Source organism: Pungitius pungitius, chromosome 4 (genome assembly GCF_949316345.1).
Source record: "Pungitius pungitius chromosome 4, fPunPun2.1, whole genome shotgun sequence".
NCBI lineage: Eukaryota > Metazoa > Chordata > Actinopteri > Perciformes > Gasterosteidae > Pungitius > Pungitius pungitius.
This window is the reverse complement of record NC_084903.1, coordinates 21,903,817-21,927,260: the sequence shown is the minus strand read 5'-3', so window position 1 is coordinate 21,927,260 and position 23,444 is coordinate 21,903,817. Positions and strand designations below refer to the sequence as shown.

Sequence of the window (23,444 nt, the reverse complement as noted above, 5' to 3'; positions counted from 1 at the left end):
TGCTTCAAAAACTGACAATACAATAATTACCCATAATCCGAAGAGGCACAACAAGACGGTACCCATGGCAACAACCTACCAAAAAAAGCTGAATTTAAATGTGGAAAAAAAAAATCTGCTTCCCCCACCGAAATGAAGCAGGCAGAAGCCGTTTAGCCCCCCGTTTGCAGGAGGTCGATATTCAATCAGGCCGGTGGACATAATCAGGAAGGCACCGCTCTTAACCCCTCCGCCCCCCCCCCCCCAAACTACCCTCTGTGGGTCCCAGACACGAGGCTATGACCCCCTCTGTGTTATTGGTTTGTTTTATGAAAAAGAAAAAGGAAAAACAAGTAAAAAATGTCAACTCTTCACATTAGTGGAATCCCAGAGAACAGCTGCACCCTGGGACACGCTGCCCCGTGACCGGCCCAGAGATAACCGGAGAGAGAGCCAGAGTTGAGACTGTGTGTGTGTGTGTGTGTGTAGGTAGGTCCAGTGATCCATCGTGTCTGACCTCTGAGTCAGAGCAAGGGTCGGCGGGGGGAGGGGTCTAATTGATCAACCTGTCAGAACCAATGAGGAGGGCCATGTTAATGGGACTTTCATAGGCCCCGCGGGATGCACCACCTGACACTCAGGGCTGTATGAGTATGTGCAAAGCAGGAAGTACGCCCTGTGTGAGTGTGTGTGTGTGTACTTCTGTGTGTGTGTAATCCCAGAGCCCAGCTAGCCTTATTAAAAGGAGCCAAGTGGAGACTCTGGCCGGGTTTTGACAAATGGCCTCTCAACACCAAGGCCACCTCTGCAAACTTTGGGGACGAGGTAGAAGGCGAAGTCACAAGGGTGAAGGGTCCGTGTACGCACAAGTGAGTGCTCTGCCCCAGCACTAATAACCTGTGCCCAGTGACTGATGGAGTGTGGAATGGATTAATCTCGCTGCAGTCGTGCTGCCAAGCGCAGAGGCGCAAAGGGTTAGCCACCAGACTTAGCCCGCTTAGGAAAGGCTACAACCATGGGGACCACGGGTTGGTTCACACTCAGTCACACACACACACGCGCAGACAAACACACACTCTCCCCGGGGCTCGTCGCGACGCCGAGATGCAGCCGGCTGCAGTTGACCAGCAGGCGGGAAATGTAAAACAAAAAGCTGCACCAGGCAGCAGACGCGTCGCAGCAAACACACACACACACACACACACAGCTGCTCCCGGCGACGCACCCCATGCAGGTCTGAGTGCAAGTGAAGACAAGGAAAGAGACGGCAGTGTGTGTACATATAAATACAGGTGGGGGGGGGGGGGCAACGGCCCGACGTTGTAGCAGGAAACCAGATGAGAGCAGGGGGGTTCAGAGGGCGTCTCCTGCCATCGCTACGTCCAACGAGATCTCTGTGCAGACACCAAAGTCACCGAAGGCTTCGGTGACCAAAGCAGACGGTCTGGACCACATGTAAATTATAAGAAACCATCGATAGGACAAACTATCCGTATTTAATCAATCTAAATTTGACTCACTTTATTTTCTTTACTAATATTTTCAGATTAATCAGAGACTGCAGCGCTTCAGGCAAACAAGACAACTACTTCACGCAGACATTGAAGACATGCGGGTGCAAGGGGGGGCCTGTGGAGGGGCCGGGTGGGGGTTTCGGGCAGAGCGTTGCTATGGGAACACAGATGTGTCTACACGCCGACATGGAATCCAAACACTTTGAAATATGGTTATGAATCGTCGGGAGGCCAGGCAGGCCCCGGAGAAACTGGAAACCAGACTAATGGCGGGAGGGGGCCCCCACTCAGGGGGCCTGTATGGGGGGAGGGGGCCCAGGCCCTTTCAACCTGCCCCGAGACGTCGGGACAAGGGTCCCATTACCCTCGTCCAGCCCCGACCTCCGTGAACTTGATCCCAGAGAACAATGTAAGGGGAATGGGGGGGGGACAGGGGGGGGGGGACTGCGCTCCCGAGGGCCGAGGCTGGAACAAGACGAGGTGATCCGCAGACCAAGAGAACGCGCTGCGGAGCAAAGGTGCGTCCGTAGGAGAGCTGTGCGCTGCACAAACACTTCCACGTCTGCAAGTTAATTGAAAAATTTCAAACTTTCATTTATGAAAACACAAAACAGAAGGTAAGCCATGAAAAAAAATGGTTTAAAAAAAAGGACCCTAGTGAGCTGTGGCCTCTGTGAGTCATTGTGTGGACTGAAGGTCTCCTGCTCTTCAGACAGCAAGGACACACACACACACACACACACACACAGAAAAGGCTTATTGAGATGTGACATTAGAAGCATTCAGAGCTTAAATCTACTGTGCGTCATTGTTACCGTCGTGATTAGAGGACCGCTTTAACGATTTAGCGGTCCCACTGGTTGAAAAGATAATTCCAATCCAGTAAATATCGTTTTATAAACCCGTTATAAACCCGTTCCTCCTGGTCAACAGCTCGTGCCTACATTACCCACAATTCACCTCCGCCACCATCCGTGTTATGGCCAGCGCTGACGTAGACGAGATCAATGCATCGCAACGTGGCATCGTGAACCACAAACACTGAAATATTAACAGAAGTCGACAACGAACAGTTACATAAACGCTCTGTAACGTCGGGGGGGGGGGGGGGGGGGGGGAGGGGGGCGGTTGGTTTCTCCCTCACAGCTTTTACACCCGTTGGCTTTTCGCAGTCACAGCCCGTTGAACAGGAAACCAACTTCATTAACAAAAGTCCGCTGCGGGCTGCTAAATGAATGCGCCGCTTTTGATTATAATCCGCATTTGTCAGCGCAGCAAAACTCTCCTCCTGAGGATTCATGAGGAGAGGGGGGGGGGGGGGGGGGGCGCGAGCACACAGAGCCGTGTCCCGACACGAAGGGGGCCAACCAGTTATTGCCTGCGAGGCCAAAGGTCAAGGGGGAGGGTGGGGGGGTAGTGTTGAAGGCAACAGGAAGGGCCAAAGGGGGGGGGGGGAGTCGAGCCAGTGCAGATACGCGGCACTCTAGTGGCGGTCATTGTCTCGACCTTACGACGGGCCGGGGCAACAATAAGCGCAGGAAAACACACAATCTGGCATTGTTGGTGTCAGAGGTGAGCGCACAAAGAGCCGGAACAGAGAAAAAAAACTAAAAACACACACACAAGGCTGAACAGGGCCGATTAGGGGGGGGTTTTTAGATCGTAGATCGGTACGTTTATTGTCCCGTAGAAGCCACAGATCCGTGACATCGTGATGAAACACAGGTTTTACCCTGACGTTACAGACACAGATGTGCGATCGCAAAGTAGTCCGACTGCCGTTACCATGGAAACGTACACGCCCGTTACGCGCTACCCGCGGATTTTGCTCGGAAAATTTTATTATCAAAAATCTATTTGATAAAAATCTTTGAGGCAAGAGAAAAAAAAAAATGTACCTCCGTCCTCATTTGAGATGAATAGAATTATTTTTTATTATTTTATTTTTTCATCAATTCTGGGACTGTTCAAAAAGCGGATGGATGAGATCTAGAAAATGTAAAAACTGTTTAACGCTAACATCAGTGGAGATTTAAGATTGATTTTCATTCCAAGAGCCGTCAAACCGCCCAATAAGTCACTTCACCAAGCCGTAAACGTGTCCATTCCTTTAAATAGACCCCCTAAATATATCTCCCTATTGTTGCCCGTTTTCCCGTCACTCTTCACTCAATGGAGGTCACAGTGTTTCCCCCCCCCTTTTAAATCACGACCCTTCATCCCTGCTGACACCTGGGTGGTTCCTACCACCCACGTCGGGTGTCCAAACCCAGCCAGTGGAGATAAGCCCGAGTCTCGTCCTCGCAAACCGAAGCTCGGCAGAGGTCAGCAGGAAGGAAGGGAAGTGCTGCAGGACGGCGTGAACGCTATCGCCGCCGAGCAGATACAAGTCCTCCAGGCCGCCCCCCCCCACCTGTTTGTGGAGCTGTCGGTACCGCCGTGATTGATGGCTCGCTCAATTCACACCTCCCCGCAGGGAGCGGTGGGAGGCGACGTGGGAGAACCAGAGGTGTGCGAGGCTGTGAAAAACAGTTCCAGCTATGCCAATGTCGAGTCCTTTTTAAGTAGACCGATGCCCCAGATGTCACTACACTATTTCATTTTTATTAAGTTTAAGCGAGCTGGACGTGAAATGTTTTCATCAAATGAGATCAGGTACTTCACTGTTTTTTTGCAAATATATTATTAATTTCTGGCGAGTCCTGTCAAGTTTCCCCGCAAAAAACTACATTCACAGGATAACGTGATGTGTTTTTAGCATGTGACAATTGTTGCATTTGCAACACACATAATATAATAATTTCCCACCATAAATCTTTTTAATGAACGGAGCTCTAACGCATCACAATAAAACTCAATGCATCCTCCCGTAGCTTCCCTTTACTGCCCACTGGCTGCTAAGAGCTAACGCTGCTAGCGCGCCTGCTGCAGACTTCTAACCATGACGGAATAGTTTGTATTGTTGCCAGAACGAAGGTCAGTTGCTCGAACCCGGATATGAAAACATTTCCTCACAGCAGTGTCAACACACACGCGGTTTAATATCTTCAGTCAGCACACAGTAAATAAGTATAATCACAACGTCATGTGCTATAGAGGCTTTTAGAGGAAAAAAAAAAGACATTTTTCTTTCCCCTCCCATTCCACCGAATCTTAAATCAATGTGGTCTTCTTTTAAAACATGCACTTCCTTTTCTCTACATCAAAAACCTACAAGCACTTAGCATCTTGAATGCTACACCCAGCTTGTTGTCATCGATGACATTACTTATTTAGCAGAGCTTCAGCCGTGGCAGCACTTAGGTTGGTGACCCTTTCCCAAACAAACCCTGCAGAAAATAATGGCCTTCAGTAAGGTCCCCTCTGAGGTGAAATCTATGTTTAGGTAGAAGGTAAAGGGGGGGGTGGGTGCAGGGACGTCTATACTCTCCGGCTGGTGGTTGCGGCGCCATCTTGGGGCCCCCTTCCAGGCCGATGGGGGGGTTGGAGGGGGGGTTGGTGATTGCATTTTATAGCCTCGAGCAGCCACCTCATGTCATGTATCTCTCCTCATGTCGCAGACATCTGGTTGGCTCGGGGCTCCTTCTAAAGCCTGCATCGCTCCTAATCACACTTAGAGCCCCCCCCCACCCCCCCCACACACACACACCTGCAGACCCTAACTGCCTCGAAGTCATAGTAACATGAGCATTATTACAATGAATATACCAAATAATATGAATATATTCAGGCTGTGCAATTCATTGAATTTTAAATACACCTTTGGCCACCAGCAAAAATGACATCACCATAAAGTGATTATTGCTTCTCAGTGATGCTTCGGCCTCGCGTTCTCAACCCGCTGCTGTGACTTCACGGCGGCGCCCTCCGGGGGACGAGGACGCCGCAACCGCCCTCGGGGGGACGAGGACGCCGCCGCCGGCTGCTGCTGCTCCTCTGACAACGCGTTTGATTAAATTGTTTACCGGAGAAAAGAACCGTTTACCGGAGCACAACGTTCCTCACAGAGCTCGCCCTCTTTATTGTGCTTTAAGACTGAGCCGCCTGCGTTTACCGTGATTGCTATAAATAAATTGGAAACACCAATATCAAACAGAATAATCGGGATTAGGACGTTTTAAATTTGTCGGGCCTCAAAAAGGAGGAAGAGACTTCCGGTGTGTTTACACAGCAGCCTCTATGCGCTGCTATTAATAACGGAGCCACTTAGCATTCAGAGGCGCTGGTCTCAGGCACGCTGTTTGTTTCACGGGTCATTAAATTTATGCCGCAGCCCTAATGTTCATTACAGCAGCAAGCTGGCCAGGGGTCTGCAACACTCGCTCACTGTCTTTAATCCCCCCCCCGCTGTATTCCCAACAGCGGCTTCCTTTTCATCCCCCGCTCACATCTCGCTCGACAACAATCTCTTCCCGGTTTGATTAAAGGGGGATCGCGCCAGTGTCCCCGGGTTTCTTGTTTTCCCTCCTTTTTCGCCTAAATGATTCCACCAGACACACGCAAGAGTCAAAGTAAGTTTCAGTATCGCTGTTTCTACAACATCTACATCCTTTGTAGCTGCTGCCTGCTTCACCTTTTGTGACTCCACTTCCACCTGGAACAAGCTCGAACAAGCCAGCGTGCTGCAGGACACCAGGGGCTGGACCCCCCCCATCCATCTCTGTCTGCTTGCCAGTGTTCGTCCCATGCGGCGCATCGATTTTGCAGCTGATTAAATAAAAAAAAAATTGGCTTTGTAAATACGGGAACAATCCTCCGCATAAAGTTACTGTATAGCGGCTAAAAAGGATTTTAAAAGAACGTTGTTCGAATTAGTGGTCATTCAGATATAGTTTAATAAAAATATTCATGGACTTTGTTTTGGTTTCCTGTGCACAAGAAAGGAACAAACTGCAAAGCAAATAAACATACATATTGTCCCCAGAACTTCACAATTTGTGCATAATTGTAGAAGCTTACAAGAAAAAAAAAACACCTTTAACGAGTAGAGTCAACCTTTGTACTCCACTCAGCAGCTATGCTTTGCCTCTAATCAGGTGCTTCAGCAAAAGCATCAATCTTAACCATCACACACCTCCAAAGCATCAACAGGCCGCCGTCGGGCAAAAGCAGCAAAACAGTCCACACACACACACACACACACACACACACACACACACACACCCCCAACAATCCCCTTCATTACTCCTTAATGCGACTGATTATTCTCTTTAGGGAAAAAAAAAAAAAAAGCAGCCACACAGTCCTGCAGGAGAAGAAAAAAAAGACAAAACCTTTCATGCAGCGAGCAAACACTGTTTAATCTTATTAATGCTGCTGGAAGCTTTGAAGCCCCAACGAGAACAGAAAAGGTTCCTCAGAGGAGGAAGTTCTGAGGGTCAGATGCTGACTGTGACCTTTGGACTCACAGGTCCTACATTCACTAGACGACTTTTTCATATTCCCCTTCCTTTCACCAGTGCGAGTCGATTGTTGGAAGCACAGCCGACAAACGCCGACCCACGGCCTGGAGCTAACGCTCCTGTCTGCAGAGGTGGACGGGACGCAGACGAAGGTGCGTTCAGCGAGCGTCTGCTCCACGTCATCCACGGACAAACTAACCCTCTTAGACAATATTTAGTGAAAGTCTTCAAAACACTTCACTGCACTCTGAAGCTCTAGAACAACCCTCTAAATCACAGTGTAAGGATTTACATTAAAAAACATCTTGATGGATCGCTCAATCAAAAAAAATGAGCCCAAAAATGGATGATCTGCTGCTATAATACAAGTTATGGTTTACGTTCCCGTGGTAACGGCGCCGCATGTACTTGCTTGCCTGCAGCTGCCATGAATCCATGTTGTATGTTTCACGTTTTACTTATCTTCAAAAGAACAAACGCAACATTTTAAAGATCAAATCTCAAACGCTCTTCCAATCAGATGATCTCACCCTGTATGTGTGTGTGTGTGTGTGTGTGTGTGTGTGTGTGTCTGTGCTGAATTGGCGCATTTTCAGAAGAGGATCAGAGGCTTTGCAGAGCTTCAAGTAATGCGACTCTCTAATTAATGCTGACGCCGCCGCTGAGGCCCGCCAGTCACTGGGTCAAAGGTCGTCACGCAAACCACTGACACAGGCAGGTAGCCCCGCCCCCTCCTGTGAAACGCTCTGAAAGGCAACGCCGCCGCCGCCGTCATCATCCCTTCCTCCACCTCCTTAACCTGTCCTTCCCCACTAACCCCCCCCCCCCCCCCTCCCCCCTTTCAATTCCTCTCCAAGAGAAAAAGAAAAAACCCTCCACATTTATCCACTCAATGACAAGGAAGCAAAAGAATAGAGACGGAATAGAAAGGGAGGAAAGAGGGAGGGGAGGAAGAGGAAAAGGCTTTTCAGCAGAACATCTATAGGAAACGGGCACTTCAGAGGCCCCCTTTCAGCGCCGTGAAAGAGCGGGGACGCCGTCAGCCGAGGGCCCGACACGCCGCTGGAAAGACAAAAATCGAGCAGGCGCAGAGGTGAAGCTCCCCGTGTGTGCTTGTGTCATACGAACCATCATATCTGTTTACCAACACAACCAAAAAAAAAAGGGGGCCTCGCTGTTGAACTTTGCGCAGACTATTCTGATAAAGCGAGTGTTGGAGGGTGGCGGGTGTCGGGGGGGGGGGGGACAAGTGTGCCGAGGAAAAGCCATCCATCACGCTCGGAATACAGAAAGGATAAGTAAAAAAGAAATAAGAAAAGAAAAAAAAGAAGTGTCAAGCACAGTGCAAAAGAGCGGCTTGTTGTATTTGATCAAGTACAAGCGGGCCGGCGCTGGCAGACATGAGTCACGCGGACCCAGAGCCCTCTTGTTAACACAGCATGTCGACCCCTGGAGGTCGAATCCAGTGGGGGAACATGGGTGGGGGGGGGGGGGGGATTGGTTGTTTCAGCTGTGATATAAAATACTTTGTTAGGAAGTTAAACATAATTCCCTCCAATAGACTGAAGAAATAACATTCATAGCTGTGAATTACTAAGGCTCATTTTGACTGAACACACCACGAATGCATCGTTACTTAATTTAACAAAGTCAGAAGAAATCCCATATAAAAATGTTATATATATATTAATTAGTTTCCGTAGGTTTGGACAGCGGTGAGACTCATTCTCATCAAAAGGGACGAGGGCGTGGACATCCAGAGTGACAACCGTCACGCTCTCTGCAACGCACAACGAGACGAGCAAACCGAAAACAACAATGTGTGTGTGTGTGTGTGTGATCTGACCTCAGAGCAGCGCCAACAGTCTGCTTCACAACTCGAGGGGCAGAAACACAGCTGTCTCCCGCAGTTATACACAGAGATTACATCGCTTTTTTTTTTTTTTTTTTTAAGTGGGGAAAAAACCTCACAGGAGGCCGTGCTGCCGACGCGACTCAAAATGACGCTGAATAACACGGAGACCACGATGTTTAAAGTAACCCCACTGATTGGGGATTTTGCATCTTCATTTTAGACTTATTCCTTTTATTTTTTGAAGCTGCAATAAAGCAGCAACAAAAAAAAACCCGACAGAAGACCCACTGCACACTTTCAACCCAAAACAACAATCAATAGAGTCCCGTCTCCTCACCGGAGAGATGGTCCCAAATCAATACCTGAACTAAATGACCAATCAAGCTTTTAATGGATCCACCATGTGTCACGAAAACACAATCCTCAAAAAGGAGAAGGTTTGTTTTCCTTATATTCTGTACGAAGATAACACTCTCCAATGCTGCGACACCACAAGCCGTGGTTTGGTCCCAAAAAAAACGTTAAAAAAAAAACGTACGTTAAGAAGCAGCACTCGGAGCCGCCAGTCAGACGAGGAGGATCTCACTCAGAATCAGAAAGGTGTCCTCGTCTTCTCCAGGTTGTTCCTGCGAGCTCGTTTCGGTGGAAAAGCAGGGGTTGTTAGCGAGTTGTTTTTTTTTTTTCCTCGGTTGCAATGAATATGGCGTAGTGCGTTTTGTCGTTTTGTCTGCGTCAGCTTTTCTTCGGGGGCCAACAGGGCGTGATGGAGCGGACGCACACGAGGCCACGGAGGAGAGCTTTATTAAACATCACTCTCCCTCTGACATATCGGGGGCTCACCTTGGGGTGGGGGAGGTTTACTCAGTCTGTGTTAACACCTCTGGGACGACCTACGGTGCGTGTGTGTGTGTGTGTGTGTGTGTTTGCTGGTTTCCAGAACGTTGCATGTAACGTGTGTGTGTGTTTAGTGCTTCGGTGTCAGTGTGTGTGCAAAGTCATTTAGCAGGAAGCACTGTGCACAGCATGCTGGGATGAATCCATCACTTAACCCTCTCATTCACTCCTTTGACTGACATAGAAGCATGCGCACACACACACACACACACACACACACGTACAGACACACACACACACACACACACCCCCCCCCCCCCTCCTCCTCCCAGCTTCCATCACCAGTTGAACAAGGCTCCATACAGTCAGAGCTTCCCCACATCTGTAACCTGACGACCGCCTGCAGCTGCATCATCACCCATGGGTGCATCAAGTAGTGCAAACACCCCCTCATCCCCCCCCCACCCACCCACCTTGCACGCGCACAGACACACACGCACCGTCCGCTGTATTCTGGCCGTGTTTAACAGATGCTTGACGGTTTCTATTTTACGCTCCATTAAGTAAAAGGTGTCACATTTTAACTTCAATAAATCATTATCTCATTAACTCAGAAACGTTACTGAAATTAATGGCACACGGCCGTCGACTAAAAACATTTCACTTGTCAGAAGAACCGGCTTTTGACGCATTTAGAGCTGAACATTTTTCTGCTAGGTTAAGAAAAAAGAAGTATTGATTCTATTTTCGTATCTACCTAATAACTCTTATCTAGAGGCTATTTTTACCAGACAGGGGGGGGGGGGGGGGTGTTTCCCTCTCCCTATGGCTTTGGGCGCTTTGTTTGGCTCGCTGCTAATGCAGTAGTACACACACACAGCTGAGTACACCGCCAGCTGTGGGCTGTTTTCATCTGCTCGCACCACCCAGCGACCACCTGGCGGAGATCCGACCCAGAGACACAGAGGATGTATTCAGATTACTTCAAATCACTTATCAGCCCAATACATGGCCTTTTTCAGTTCAATAAATGGACTGTTAGAGTAGACCTTTCATCATTTGCTGACAGAAAATAAACACTTAACAATTATTTTTGAAAAATCAATTGACAGTCTTAGAAAACTGGCACGTTTATGCACGGATCTAACTATCTATTTAAATAACAAAAAAAACATGAATATTTGAAAGGAAACGGGAAAGTTGGGAGAAATAAAGATGATGTCTTTTCATCCTGTAAATATTTTAGCAAACATAGTCTGCGCATAGTGAAAGTAAACCTCGCCGGCGCCTCCATGAAGCCCTTGACTTCTTGCCGATGGACATTTGTCAGGGCCCATTGCCTCACAGGAGGCCACGGTACCATGTGCGCACGCAGTGTGTGTGTGTGTGTGTGACACAGGCTGGCGCCGGCGAAGAGGTGACTTAAGAGCGATTAAGCTAAAAGCAGCCGACGCAAATGTCAAATCTCGACGACACAGACGAAGGAAAACAGCGCCGAGTTAAAAAGGTTCGTCTGCGTGAGTCAGAGGGCATGAAAAGAACAAATTAGGGACACATCGAGGAAGAAACAAACAAAGGGAAATTGACTTGTGCATGCGGGTCTATTCAAAACAAAAAGTCAAAGTCACCAAGTGAATCATCCCGATAAACAAACGTACTTTTCTTCCCTAGTAAGAAGTCACGTTACATGTCTGCATCACTGTGGATGTTATCTATTATCTCCAGATAGTTCCTTTAATCCGCTCTACGGACTGGAAGGTTGCAACTATTGTGGATCACATCAAACGGGTCCAAATAAAGTTAATCCTGTGTGTGCGCGCCTGTTGTTGGTTTTTCGGGGGTTATTTTTTATTTTTTTTCCCAGTCTCATTAATTCCGCTGTTTGGTTTATAATGAGGATGCGTCTTGTTGCGGTCAGATGAGAGAAGCAAAATATTTTAATGAACGGATAATTAAAAGAAGGTCTTTCAAAGTGTGTTTTCCCAGAAGGAGAATAAACTGCGTGTGTTCGTACAGCACAAGGCCACTTGGAGAAAGCGTGCTAGGGGGGAGGGGTGGGGGGGGGGGGGATTCTTTGCATTAGTGAGGTCCACTGGTGCTGGGTGAATAAGGTCCGGCTACTGACGAGTGTTGGATGGACTCGGCAAAGTGAAGCAGGCCGCCCGCCCCCCAAATGTCATTGCATGCTTTGGCATTCTGATGTTGCCGGGCTACAACAAACCCCTGGACCAATGGGAGAAGGTCCACAGACCCGAGGGTCCGTTTACTCCTGGCCACATCGTGGAGTCGGAGAGAGAAAGGCCAGCGGGGGAGGGGGGAGGAAAACAAACCGCACGGATCTCTGCCCTCATCGTCGCGAAAACAACCGAGGCTAAACATGAGGCTGATATTCAAACACCACCCGTGTGCACTGCTCCTTATTCCTCACACACACACACACACACACACACACACCTGACCTTTACAGTGAGAAATGAATAAAACTTAAATCTGCAAATGACAAATTTGCATTTGGCCCTGCAGGATTTCCCCGAGGTGAATTTCAGAGAGTCAAATGAGGGCGGTTGGATTTAATCTGCTGCCTCTGGGAGGGTTACGTGCACACACACACGCACACACACGCACGCACGCACACATGCACGCACGCACGCACTTGAATAAACCAAGCAAACATTGATTGGTTCCTGCTGGCAAAATGAAAAGGCAATGTAAGAACTGCAAAGAAAAGAGGAAATGCCAAAAAATGAAAGGAGGAAGAAGAGAAAAGGAAGAAAAAAAAGGACATGAGAGGAATGGTGAAGGGGGGAGAAGAGAGAGAGGGGGGGGAGGGTATCAGGGAGGAGTGCAGTTAGCAGTTTGACCCTGGAGTTAAGTCGCGGTCAAGTCCAGAATCACAAAGCAGGTCATTCCCTACAGAGCGCCTGTGTTCCCGGCACCTCCTCTCTGGTCTGACTCGGTCAACAGAGCTTATCGGAGTCCTCACACATCTGTGAGCGGACAGACGGGTTTCTCCTCCGGTCACTGAGGTCTGAGATTATTTAACGGCTCATTTTCCTGAAGTTTTTATTCAAGACTCGTCGACTAATGAGACTCAAAAAAAATAATTTGAGCTTAAGTGGATCTATAAAATTAAATATAGTGGAGTATAAATGTGAAATTATTTTAATAACTCAATCAGATTTTGAATACCGCTGTAATTCACAATTTAAATTGCTAATAGAATTTTTGTGCCGTTTTGATTCAGTTCATAGATTCACGCCACGCTAAGCCGCTAGCTTTAGTCCCCAGCAAACGTGCTAGCCCACCAGCTAGCTCGTTCCAGAGTGGGGATGCTAATCCAAAATCGATCGGGACAAAACCGGAACGATTGTCTTCGGAACATCGGAAAGGAAGGAGTCTCCGTAAATCGAGTCAGGAACAGCTGATGAGAAACTGCTGAGACGGCAAAAGGCAAATATTTAATTTGAATGAAGTTCCTCAGGACTGCACATTAAGGGATTAGTTTTAAGTAAAGTCGCAGAGGCTGGATGAAGCAGATGTGGGATTATTCGGGAGGGTTCGCTGCAGGTTAATCTGTGTCATGTTTGAAGACATGATCACACCAGCATTTTAAAACAGCCCTCTGGAATTAAATGAGCCTTAAATCAAAATGCTCGCCTCACCTGCTTCCTTACATGGCCACAACAAAAAGAAAAGACTTGACATCTTTGTGATTAAACCTAAAGCCGTCAACTTTTCAGCATTTACAAATTGGTCTCATTTCGTGCATTAAGGCGATGGATTAAAGGGGATTTAAAAGCAGACTAATGAGCACTTTGAAAAGGTTGAGCGTTCAGACAAAAATGACTGAGTTCTACTTTGCCCCGAAAAAGGTCGTTGCCCGGAGTAGAAAGAGTTAACAATGTGAATAAAATCCCAAAGTGTGGAGCTCTTAGAGACCTTCAGCTCCTCCTGAAGGAGGCTTGATTGACAAGGTGCAGAAGCCTCTGCTGTGTGTGTGTGTGTGTGTGTGTGTGTGTGTGAGAGACGAGGTGGTTTAGGTATTCGGTCTGTTGAGCATCTGTCATTAAACGGTTTGAGTTGTGCGTCTTTCAGGCTTCGCTGCTTTCACTCCAGGGTCAGAAGAGAGTTTCATTCAGAATGCTCAGAACCACGATTATTATCATTAAACATTCTCCTATAAAGTAATTTATTTAATGAGGAAAGGTGCCGGGTCCACTTTAACAGTCGCATGCTTTAAAAATACTAATGTTTTAAATAAATGACTGATGAATTAGTAAGATATTTAAATTAATCTGGATCTGAAATTGAAAGAAAATGTCTGCTGATCATTCATTTCACCTAAAATGTCACAAATTAAATTTGTTAAGAAAAGCTCAAGGTTTTTATTTAAAAATATATATATATATTTCAAGCATTTTGGATCCTCACAACAGTCTTCAGTTATTGAGTTTTAAAATAAATTTAATCTCTGAATAAATGAACCCTCAGACGTACAACATCTGGGGCAATTTCCCCTCAACTCCCGAGATTCATTTTATAGATAGTCCAGTGAGATTAATTAACCGAGGCAACATGTTGGACACATATTTGAGGAACCAAAAAAGCTGTGTGTGTGTGTGTGTGTGTGTGTGTGTGTGTGTGAGAAACGATAAAATCCACCTCGTTCCCTGAAGAGTGGAGTTGAGAACAGGCTTTACTTCTGAGTTTTTGAAGATGAGAAGTTGAGACAATCTGCGTGGGAAAGTAGAGATTTCTTTTTACTGATGACATGTGCGTGTGCTCGTTTGGGGCGTGACGCGAGTACGGCGGACACGTGACGAGCCCGAAACACGCGTTGTATCGACGGAACGGCTTTTTTTTCTCCTCCCGGTACAAAAGCAGCAACTTTAATTATAGATTCAAAAAGAAGGTGAACCGCTTCATAAGAACTGAAAGAATCTTTGTTATAGTGAAATAGACTTGGACGGTTTTTGGTCTGTTGTTGACAGACGGTGGGATGTAACACAAGAACATTTGTGGCATTTGAGGTCAAGAGGGCAAACGACTTTTGGTTTAGTGATCCTGGAATTATCAATTTACTGAAAACTGTTGGCTTTCAACATAAAACTACAAGACCATAAATCTTCAGACTCTTCGTGTCGCAGATTATCGTGATAATACCAATAATAAGATTGTACACGTTACGCACTTCCTGTCTGAAACGGAACAATGTGACACTATCGCAAAGCAGAAGCGAGACCTCTGATTGGCCTCCATCGGTCTGCTGGTTACACGCTACGTCTCCTGAGTGATGGCGCCGTGCCCCCCCCCCCCCCGGTCCTCCGCCGAGCTCGGCCACCCAGGCGGCGGGATGTTGATGAAGTGGGGGGGAGGAGGAGGGGGTGGGGGGTCACTACAGGGCTAAGTGAGACCTCACACCGGACAAGCAGGCCAGGCCTCAGGACCACGGCAGGCATATGGGTGGGAAGGGGGCTGAAGCCGAGGAGGAGGCGAGCTGTCCACTCTGCCTCCCACCAGAGCCCCCTCCTGCTGTCACAACAGACACTTACCAGCCCTCACACTAAACACCCGCCAGGGACGGGGGGGGGGGCGGCATGCTTCCTCTTTCGAAAACCGGAGGATGGAGAAGAGGAAGGATGGGGGGTGGGGGGGGGGGGGGGGGGAAATCGGCCCCTTTGCCACTTCTAAAGCCGGGCTAATTTTAGCCGCTGGAAGGATGAAGGTGTGACCTAAATAGTTATTTTAAGTCTGGAGCCGATGTGTGAGAACCTTTGCACACGGGGAAGGGGGGGGGGGGGGGGGGGGGGGGGGGGGTCAGCAGGACAGGGGAGGCTTCAGCCTCGACAGTCACGTGACGAACACGCGGTCAGAGCTGTGAGGCGGCTGAGATGGATGCGCGAGGATGGGAGGGGGCGACGCCAAGACGAGAATAAAGGGGGATTAGGGACGCACTAATGTATAAAAACACTGCCAAATAGTCAATTAATAGATTAGTCCGGCAAAGAGGAACACATTGATCGATTTATTCAGAAAAATGCACTAATTTTAGCTTTGAGTTTCTCCCAAAAGAAGAAAAGGCAAACCGCTTTAAAACGTGAACTGTGATGTTAAATTGTAAGATCCCATTAAGGTTGAAAGTTAATTAGCAAAAGCGTCAGAGCCTGTTTTAAGATATTCATCTTGGAGTAAAATAGGCAGCTGTTAAAAACAAGGCCACTATACAGTATATCCAAGTAAAGCATTTTCTTTGAAAGGTGAAAAAAATACTGGATATTGGTGCTGCTTTTAGAGAAAGACATGATCATATCTCTGGGAAACGGTTCTTTTAAAAAACGGCCACAAAACCATTGACGTGAGCCTCGTGCTGCAGAACCAACAGACGCAAATTCAAGCAGTCAAAGTACTTTCTCTGCACAAACACACCTCTCACTCCCACCTGCCTCCGTTGGTTGCACAAAGGCTGCTTAACCCCCCCCCCCCCCCCCCCCTCCCTCTTTATGTTGCACACCTGAGAGCCTATTGACGAGAGTGTTCCGGCACCACGCTTATCAATTAACCTTGTGTCAAAACACGGGCGGGACGAAAGCTCTGGAGCTCGAGCCCATCAAAGGAACGTGTGTGCTAGCCGGGAACAGAGCCCTGCATGAGGGAGGGGGGGAGGGGGGAGGAGGCACACCTCCGAGACAGGAACTCAACGCTACAGGAGGCGAGCGGTCTGGGATGGAGGAGGCTTACCAGGGCGCGCCGTATATCCGGAATCCCTTTATGGTGACGTCCGAGTCCTGCAGGTACACACAGTTCGTGAGCAGCGTCTGGACATTGTCAAAGTCCTCCGGTTTGAGTTTGGACACCGAGGGGAATCGGTAGTAATCCTGCTTGACCAGCTCGGCCATAAAGTCCTTATCGAAGGTCAGCTCGTGGTTGCCGGCGATCACCACCTTGAACTCGTACGGCAGGCCACCTGGAAGAGACGAGAGGCGGGCGGGGGGGGGGGGGGGGGGGGGGGGACGACGACACATAAGCATCAAGTTGATACATACTGAGAGAATTTGGTTTAAATCCGTTCTCTAAATACAAGAAAATAAACATTTAGAACAACTCTGCAATGACTCACTATTCTAAAAAAATATATATATATTTTACTGAGAGTTTTGAATTAATCAAATAGGGGATTTCACGGAGCAGAAAAGCAGCAGAACACAAGAACGACCATTGAATACCAACAAAAACTACAACCTGTTCTCCTGGCATAAAATAAACAGCGAATAATTGTTTATTAATTTGTTGTGCAGAACACTGTTCTATAAACTAAAAGATTTTCACTCTCCACCGGCGCAGAGTTTTTACAGAAACAGCAGGTAGACTTCACATTTTTGGCAGCGTATAAACTCTCCTCAGTTTCTCCCATCACGAGTGGAAAGAAGACTAAAGATACTGGAGGGGAGAACCTCCCCCCCCCCCCCCCCCAGGCACACATAGAGGTTACAACCACAGCCTACGGCTCTGCTTGACCTCAGCAGGCCACCGTCCGTCTCTGCAACAAAAACAAAAAAAACCTGAACCTGAACTAAATGGAGAAGAACATCGATTACAATTCTCCTCGGCTCATCTTTCAACTTGCCCCATGCCCCCTTTTTTCGCTCTCCTCGGCCAGGTGATTTGTCCACGGCTGCCCTCCGCCATCAAGAAGCGACTTAGTGCTTTATTTTCCGGCAGATTGAGCACTCAACCAGAGGCTCAACCAGAGGCTCCGGCCTCCATCACCCCTCTGCAGCTCTCCTTCATCCCATCCTTCAGGCCTCAGTAGACGATTGCTTCTGTGTCTTTTTAAAAGGCTCTGCAGGTTCTGTTCATTCCTCCGCAGGCTCAATTATGACTGGAGTTAACCAGCTGACCCCACCCCCCCCCCCCCGCCCAACACAGGCCGTAAGATCTATGGCGCTGCTTCATTAAGTAGTAACTACACAAAACGTGTCACCACTTCATTATGTCATTATACCAGAATGTAGTGTGAATCTGCTGCATTTTGTTATAAATCTTGTAAAGAATGATTCTATAATTCAGCAGTTAGGACAAAAAGTTGAGAAAATACATTACACAATGTATGAAAGGGTCTTCATTCATAAAAAACAAAGGAACGAAGATTGAATGATTTCAATTTACATGGACTTAAAAATTAAAAATAAATCTGTGTCGAGACATTTGCCAAAACCTTTTTACAGAAGGTTTAAACTTGACTGTCGGACGTGAATTTAGTTTCCCTAAAGTTTAGTGGAATCAACAGAAGTATTGAGCTCAACATTAGAGTTGTTCTGATCCGTTTGCAGAAGGTTATGATGCATGTCCAAGAGGGAAAATTGAATTAAGAATCCAAGAAGACAAATGTTCAATAGAAAAAACGATTTTACCTCATGAAAGGTGAAATGATGTAGATGCACTGCTCAATTCTGCAGCGTTTGCAGAGTACGCAATGGGAAATAAATGTAATAGAAATGGAATAAAATAAAAACCCAATCAGGATATGCTGCTTCAATACAAATAAATAAAAACGCATCCGCCCCAAGTGTGTGTGTGTGTGTGTGTGTGTGTTCTCTAATGCTGAAAATGAAAGAATCATTGCTCCCCGGTTCACAGGTTTCATTCCCGCTACTTTAAATTAGCTCTCGTCGCATCTCAGGATCATAAATTCCAGTCTAACCTTATATGAGAGCGCCTGCTCCCAGTTCTCTAACTGGATCACACATTCCCTCACACACAGACACACACACACTACCCAAAGCAAATCATCCTCTCCACCACACCACGCAGGGAGAAGATGGGGAAAACATAATTACCATCAAACAACTCCATCTCCATTACTCTTCTGGGGATTTCTGCTGCTTTTTATTGCTCTCGTGAAAGATCTGGCGGCGGCGGCGGCGGTGGAGTGATACGCCCGAGATTTATTTCCTCTTTGTCGCCCACGAGCGGGCACGAAAGAGGAAATCAAAGCACAACTCTGCAGCACTACGTGCGCTTGGAAAGGTCTTGCCACACCTCCGAAGAAGAAGAAGAAGAAGAAGAAGAAGAAGAAGGCCGATCTACACTGTTAGCAGCTAGCGGCGGAGAAGACATCCGGCCGCCGCCAAGGGTCGATCGTAAACGCACAAATCCCCAAATCACAGGCTGAGGATTCGCGAGGGAAGCCGTGTTTTTTTTTTAAACCACGCGGAGCTAGCTGACGGACGGTGGAGGAGGGGAATATGCTGCAGGAGCGGTTTGAAGAGGTCTCCGCAGACCTCCGGATTTCTGCAGTGAAATCTGGGTCAGCGTTGCTCTCCTCCGCCGCAAACCGCTGTGACTCCAGACCGACTGCAGCCTTTGAGAGGACGAAACTCCGACGGCAACCTTTCAACTCGGCAGGGGGGTGGAGGGGTGGGGGGCGAGTGCCTTGATACTCCAAACATAGATTTTAAGAGCAATGCCGTTGTGAGCGAAGGGGGTTTTGCTTTTTAAAAAAGGTCCTTCGATTTAATGAAAAATACATCAGGATCTGTTTTCTTTGACAAGTTTGACATTCTTGTAATTATCCGCCGTCTCGTCTGAGTCAAGAAATGAAATTAAAACGTCAAGGTCACCAGAGATGTATTTTGACAAGAAATACTTGGACCCTTCACAGCAGAAAAAGAATTAGTCAGTAAATTAACCTTTTGAGGTAGAATTCGTCAATCTAAAATTCTCTCTTTAAGCAAACCCTCCGTTACTTAAATCGTCTCTTCAACTTCAGAGCTATGTTCAGATAGAACATATTGGACTTTTTGGATGTTTTTTTTACATTGTAGCGAGCTAGCATCGAGCCCTCCAGGAGCTTTACTTACTGCAGAACTCACAAGGAACCTTAACAAAGAGAATGTTCACAGCCTGCAGATTGAATCACGAAGGAACGCCCGGTCCTTCTGAATGTAAGCCAACGCGGACGTGCCCTCGTTCAGCCGATACCATACAAACAAGCCCGTGTTCCGATAACTTTAATTAAACTTTCTCGTCCAATGGTCGTTTCCGCTTCCAACGCCGAGATGGCGACAGCCACAGAGCCGAACGATCCTCACTTCTTGTATATGGTCAAAGTCTAAAAACGTAAAAAATACTTGATTCGTCTTTCAAAAGATCTTTGATGAAATGAAACGGCGACACCTCCAAAAATCTGCTCTGCGTTCAGTCTAGACTTCGTTGTTTCGTTTCAGCGGCTGAGAGCTGAATAAATAAACACAAATGACAGAGGCATAGACCAAACAATCCTAAAACGTGTTAAAGCTCCACAGGCAGTGCGATGGGGGGGGGGGGGGGGCATTCCTTCATTTAAGCCCTTAGCGAGAGGGACCGCCAGACAGTGTGCAGGGATTTTACACGACTATATTCAGAGGGCCATAAAAACGCTTCGGCTTTACCCCTGAAAGGCCTGAAAAAACAAAACAAAAACACTTGCTGCTGGGAGAGAACACACACACACACACACACACACACAGCATGGGGCCAGAGGGAGAGGTCAAAGGTTAACTGAGCCAGGGTGTTAGGTCATGAGGGTTAAACTGGACACTTTAGCACAGCCGTTGTGGGTGAACGGTGCAGCGTGTGGGGGGGGGCACTGTGTGGTCCGGCTCCTGGTGTTGTGCGTGCAGCCTTACCGAGCCAGTCGTTGAACTTCTTGACCTCGGAGGGCAGGCCCAGCTCGGTGAAGTCGCCCGTGTGCAGCAGCACGTCGCCGTACGGCATCTGGATGCCGTCCGTGCGCGAGTGCGTGTCCGACACGCACACGAACCTGGTGTGTCCCGCCGGCTTGGGGTTGTCGTACGGAATGGGGTCCACCCTGAAGAGACAACAACACAGGAGAGACGATGGGTCCAGAGCGCCGTAGCGTGACACACATTCTCGTATTGGGGGGGTTGTTCTGTTCATTGAATGTGGTTTGAGTTCAGGGCAAGACCCCCCCGCCGCCTCATCTGATGATGCATTAAAAAAAAAAAAAGATTACATAACGTCCAGTGACTGAATGAAAACTGCAATAGGCCAGTAAAAGCGTGGAATAAAGGGCTTTTCTTTATGCTCTCATCTGTCAATCACCTGATTTAACAGGAAGACGCTCTTTTCACGTGCCGCCCGGCACAAACTAGGGTGAAAATGTTTACAAGAACTGAACGAATGTTCCCCTTTCAAATCACCCTCGGGGTAAAAATGGTATAAACGAAGATGATTTTTTCTACAAAGTTGCGTTGTAACCATGACGATAAATTAGAATCTTTCAACTTTTTGACAGTGTGTTTATGCTCTCAGACCTTGATGTTTGCCGTTCACTGGCGCTCTCATAGTTTATTCTTTCAACCTGAAAACGTGCTGTGCAAATCCTCAAATTGCTTTTGTAAGGAATAAAATGTCCCACTTCTGCCTTTTGAACATTTTTTGCATAAAAAAAAAATTAAATAAAAAAAAAAGGTCTACTCCGCCCAGAAGCATATTTTTTAGGAAAGGGACACAGCTGAAAACCGAAACCGTAAAATGATAAAATTAGTTTTGAAAAAATTGACACGGCCCACAGACTAATACAAGCAGCAGAGCCAAATGCATCTGGAAGAAAAGAGGAGACGTTTCCACGGGGGGAAGATGTGGCGTCGGAGCCGGAAAACAAGCAGCGCTCGGATTGATTTGTGCTCACAAAGAGGGCAACGGCTGTTTTGTGGCATCAGATTGGCTAAAGAGACGGTGAATTAAGGCACGCCACGTTCCTTCTATCCATTATCTAAAGAAAAAAAAAAAAAAAAAACACTTAGACCCCGAGTCTGGCTGAAAAAAAAAAAAAGCCTTTTATTCAGGCTTTTTGTTCGATGTAAGTACGTCTGTTAAAAAAGAAGAAAAAGCTGTACTTTTTTTGACTGAAAAGAAAGGGGAGGGGGGGGGGGGGGGGGGGGGATCGTCTTGTCTGTAATTGAAGTCTACAATGTGCAATCCTCCAGCACTCTGCCACCAGACCATTATTTCATTAGAAGGGATGTCAATCTGTCGAAAACATCAGGCACATAATCAACGCTGCAATCCTCAAACACACACAAACACACACACACACACGCAGTTAACTCGCGTCTGAACGCAAACATGGCGAGAAGACATCCAGAGAAGGGGCTGAAAGCAAAAAGGTTTCAGACTGGAGACGTCGTCATTAAGAGAGACGGAGGAAAAAAACGGGGCACCTCTGCACAAAAGACATGTGACTGAAGGGGCTGAAACGTCTCATTCAAAGAGGGTTTTCAGGGATGTAATTTTCCTGTTTTCACATCTGTGACATGCAGAGCAGAATATTAGACACGGAAAAAGCTCCAAACATCTTGCAGTCTGCTGCTGTTCCGTTATCGCGCTTAAGCAGTCGTCCGCAAGGTTGTTTTCGAGCGGCGGGTCCACATGTATATCTAGATATTTGTTTATTTTAGAAGCACTTTATAGACAAATTGTGAACGTGAACACCGAATCCGAATTCAGCCGGCGAGCTGAAAATGTTCTAATCAAATTTTGTCAAGACTGGATGCTGGAACTCAAATTGAACCCCCCCCCCCCCCCCCGGATCCATCTTGTTGCTCCATTTCACTGGTTTGCAGCTCACAGTAATTCGCCAGTCAGCCCCTGAGCAGCCGTTGGACACCTCAAACATGTCATGGTTTCAGATTGGCGATCTTTGCTGGACACACTGGAGCAGACCTGGACTCCAAAAATCAAAAAAAAAAAAAACGCTAGCCGGAGATAATGGCGTTTACCAGCGGCCGGGGGGGGGGCAGGAGGCAACGCTCCCGTACACACAGAGACATTAACCCGAGCCAGCAGAGAGCGGCGCTATGCATGGCAGCGCCGCCGGTGATTAGATTTCGGTCCGCTCCGCGGTGCCTGGGCGTTGCTGTGCGGCTTTTTACGGGACCCGACAGTTCCTCGTCACGGGGGGGGAAGGACGAACGCGGAAACCACACGGGACGACAAAAAAAAACGTGTATATGTGTACGTTCATGTGCGAAACACGCGCATATTATAAGACGACGCCAGGAGAAAAACAACAGTCGTCTCCTCCTCCCCTTTCTTTTGAGATTTAATCCACCCTGAGAATGTAAGTAAATACCAGCAGCCCCTATCAATTAAGAGCAGGCCCGGGCCAAGAAACCTTCATGATAATGCTGCATAAGTCTCTCACACACACACACACACACAAAGAGAGAGAGGCCCCCGTCTCTCCTGTTAACATACGACTGCATAACAATCCAGAGGTTCATTAGTAATGTATACAAGAGTTCAGGAGTTCAGCAGTGCGGCAAAGGCCTCTGATCCATCGTAAGCCGAGACAGCGAAAAAAAAAAAAAAAAACGAAAGAGTCTGCAGGTGAAAGAATATTCTCCAGCGTTAGCATGAAGGTTCCCGTTAACATGTCTGAGCTTCGGCGCGACATCAGAGGAGAGAATGCAGAGGAGAGAAGGAGAAGGGAAAAAGAAAAAAAAAAGGAGTGGGGGAGCGAGAGAAATGCTAATGCGCTGGAGGAGGGCAGGAGCACACTTTGAAATCCGCCATGACATCGGAGCCGACACAAAACCGAGGTCTGTGGCAGCAGAAGTATCTGCTCCATGAACCGGCATGTCTGTGTGTGTGTGCGTGTGTGTGTGTGTGTGTGCGCGTCTGTGTGTGAGAGTGAGACCCTTCTCACCCACAGCTGCAACATCGTTAGAGCCTCAAAAAAAAAAAAAAATGTTCTTCTGCAACCAAACATTTTCGGTCATGCTTGTGCTGTGAGCTTAATTGCGAATTGCGGTGGGAATGGCAGACGTATCTCCACTTTTAATAAATGCTCCTTTC

The 23,444-nt window shown here is 47.6% G+C and overlaps 1 protein-coding gene across 4 annotated transcripts in view; it reads right to left on the bottom strand.

Annotated features, from left to right (window-relative positions):
* Positions 1 to 23,444, bottom strand: part of mpped2a (metallophosphoesterase domain containing 2a) — a 40,660-nt gene that overhangs the window by 6,432 nt on the left and 10,784 nt on the right. For all 4 annotated transcript variants that reach the window (XM_037482351.2, XM_037482361.2, XM_037482342.2 and 1 more), the window contains exons 3-4: positions 20,252 to 20,433; positions 16,323 to 16,548 (exon numbers count right to left, since the gene is read on the bottom strand). In XM_037482351.2, the coding sequence (XP_037338248.2) occupies positions 16,323 to 16,548; positions 20,252 to 20,433 (408 nt within the window). The remainder of the gene's footprint in view (positions 1 to 16,322; positions 16,549 to 20,251; positions 20,434 to 23,444) is intronic.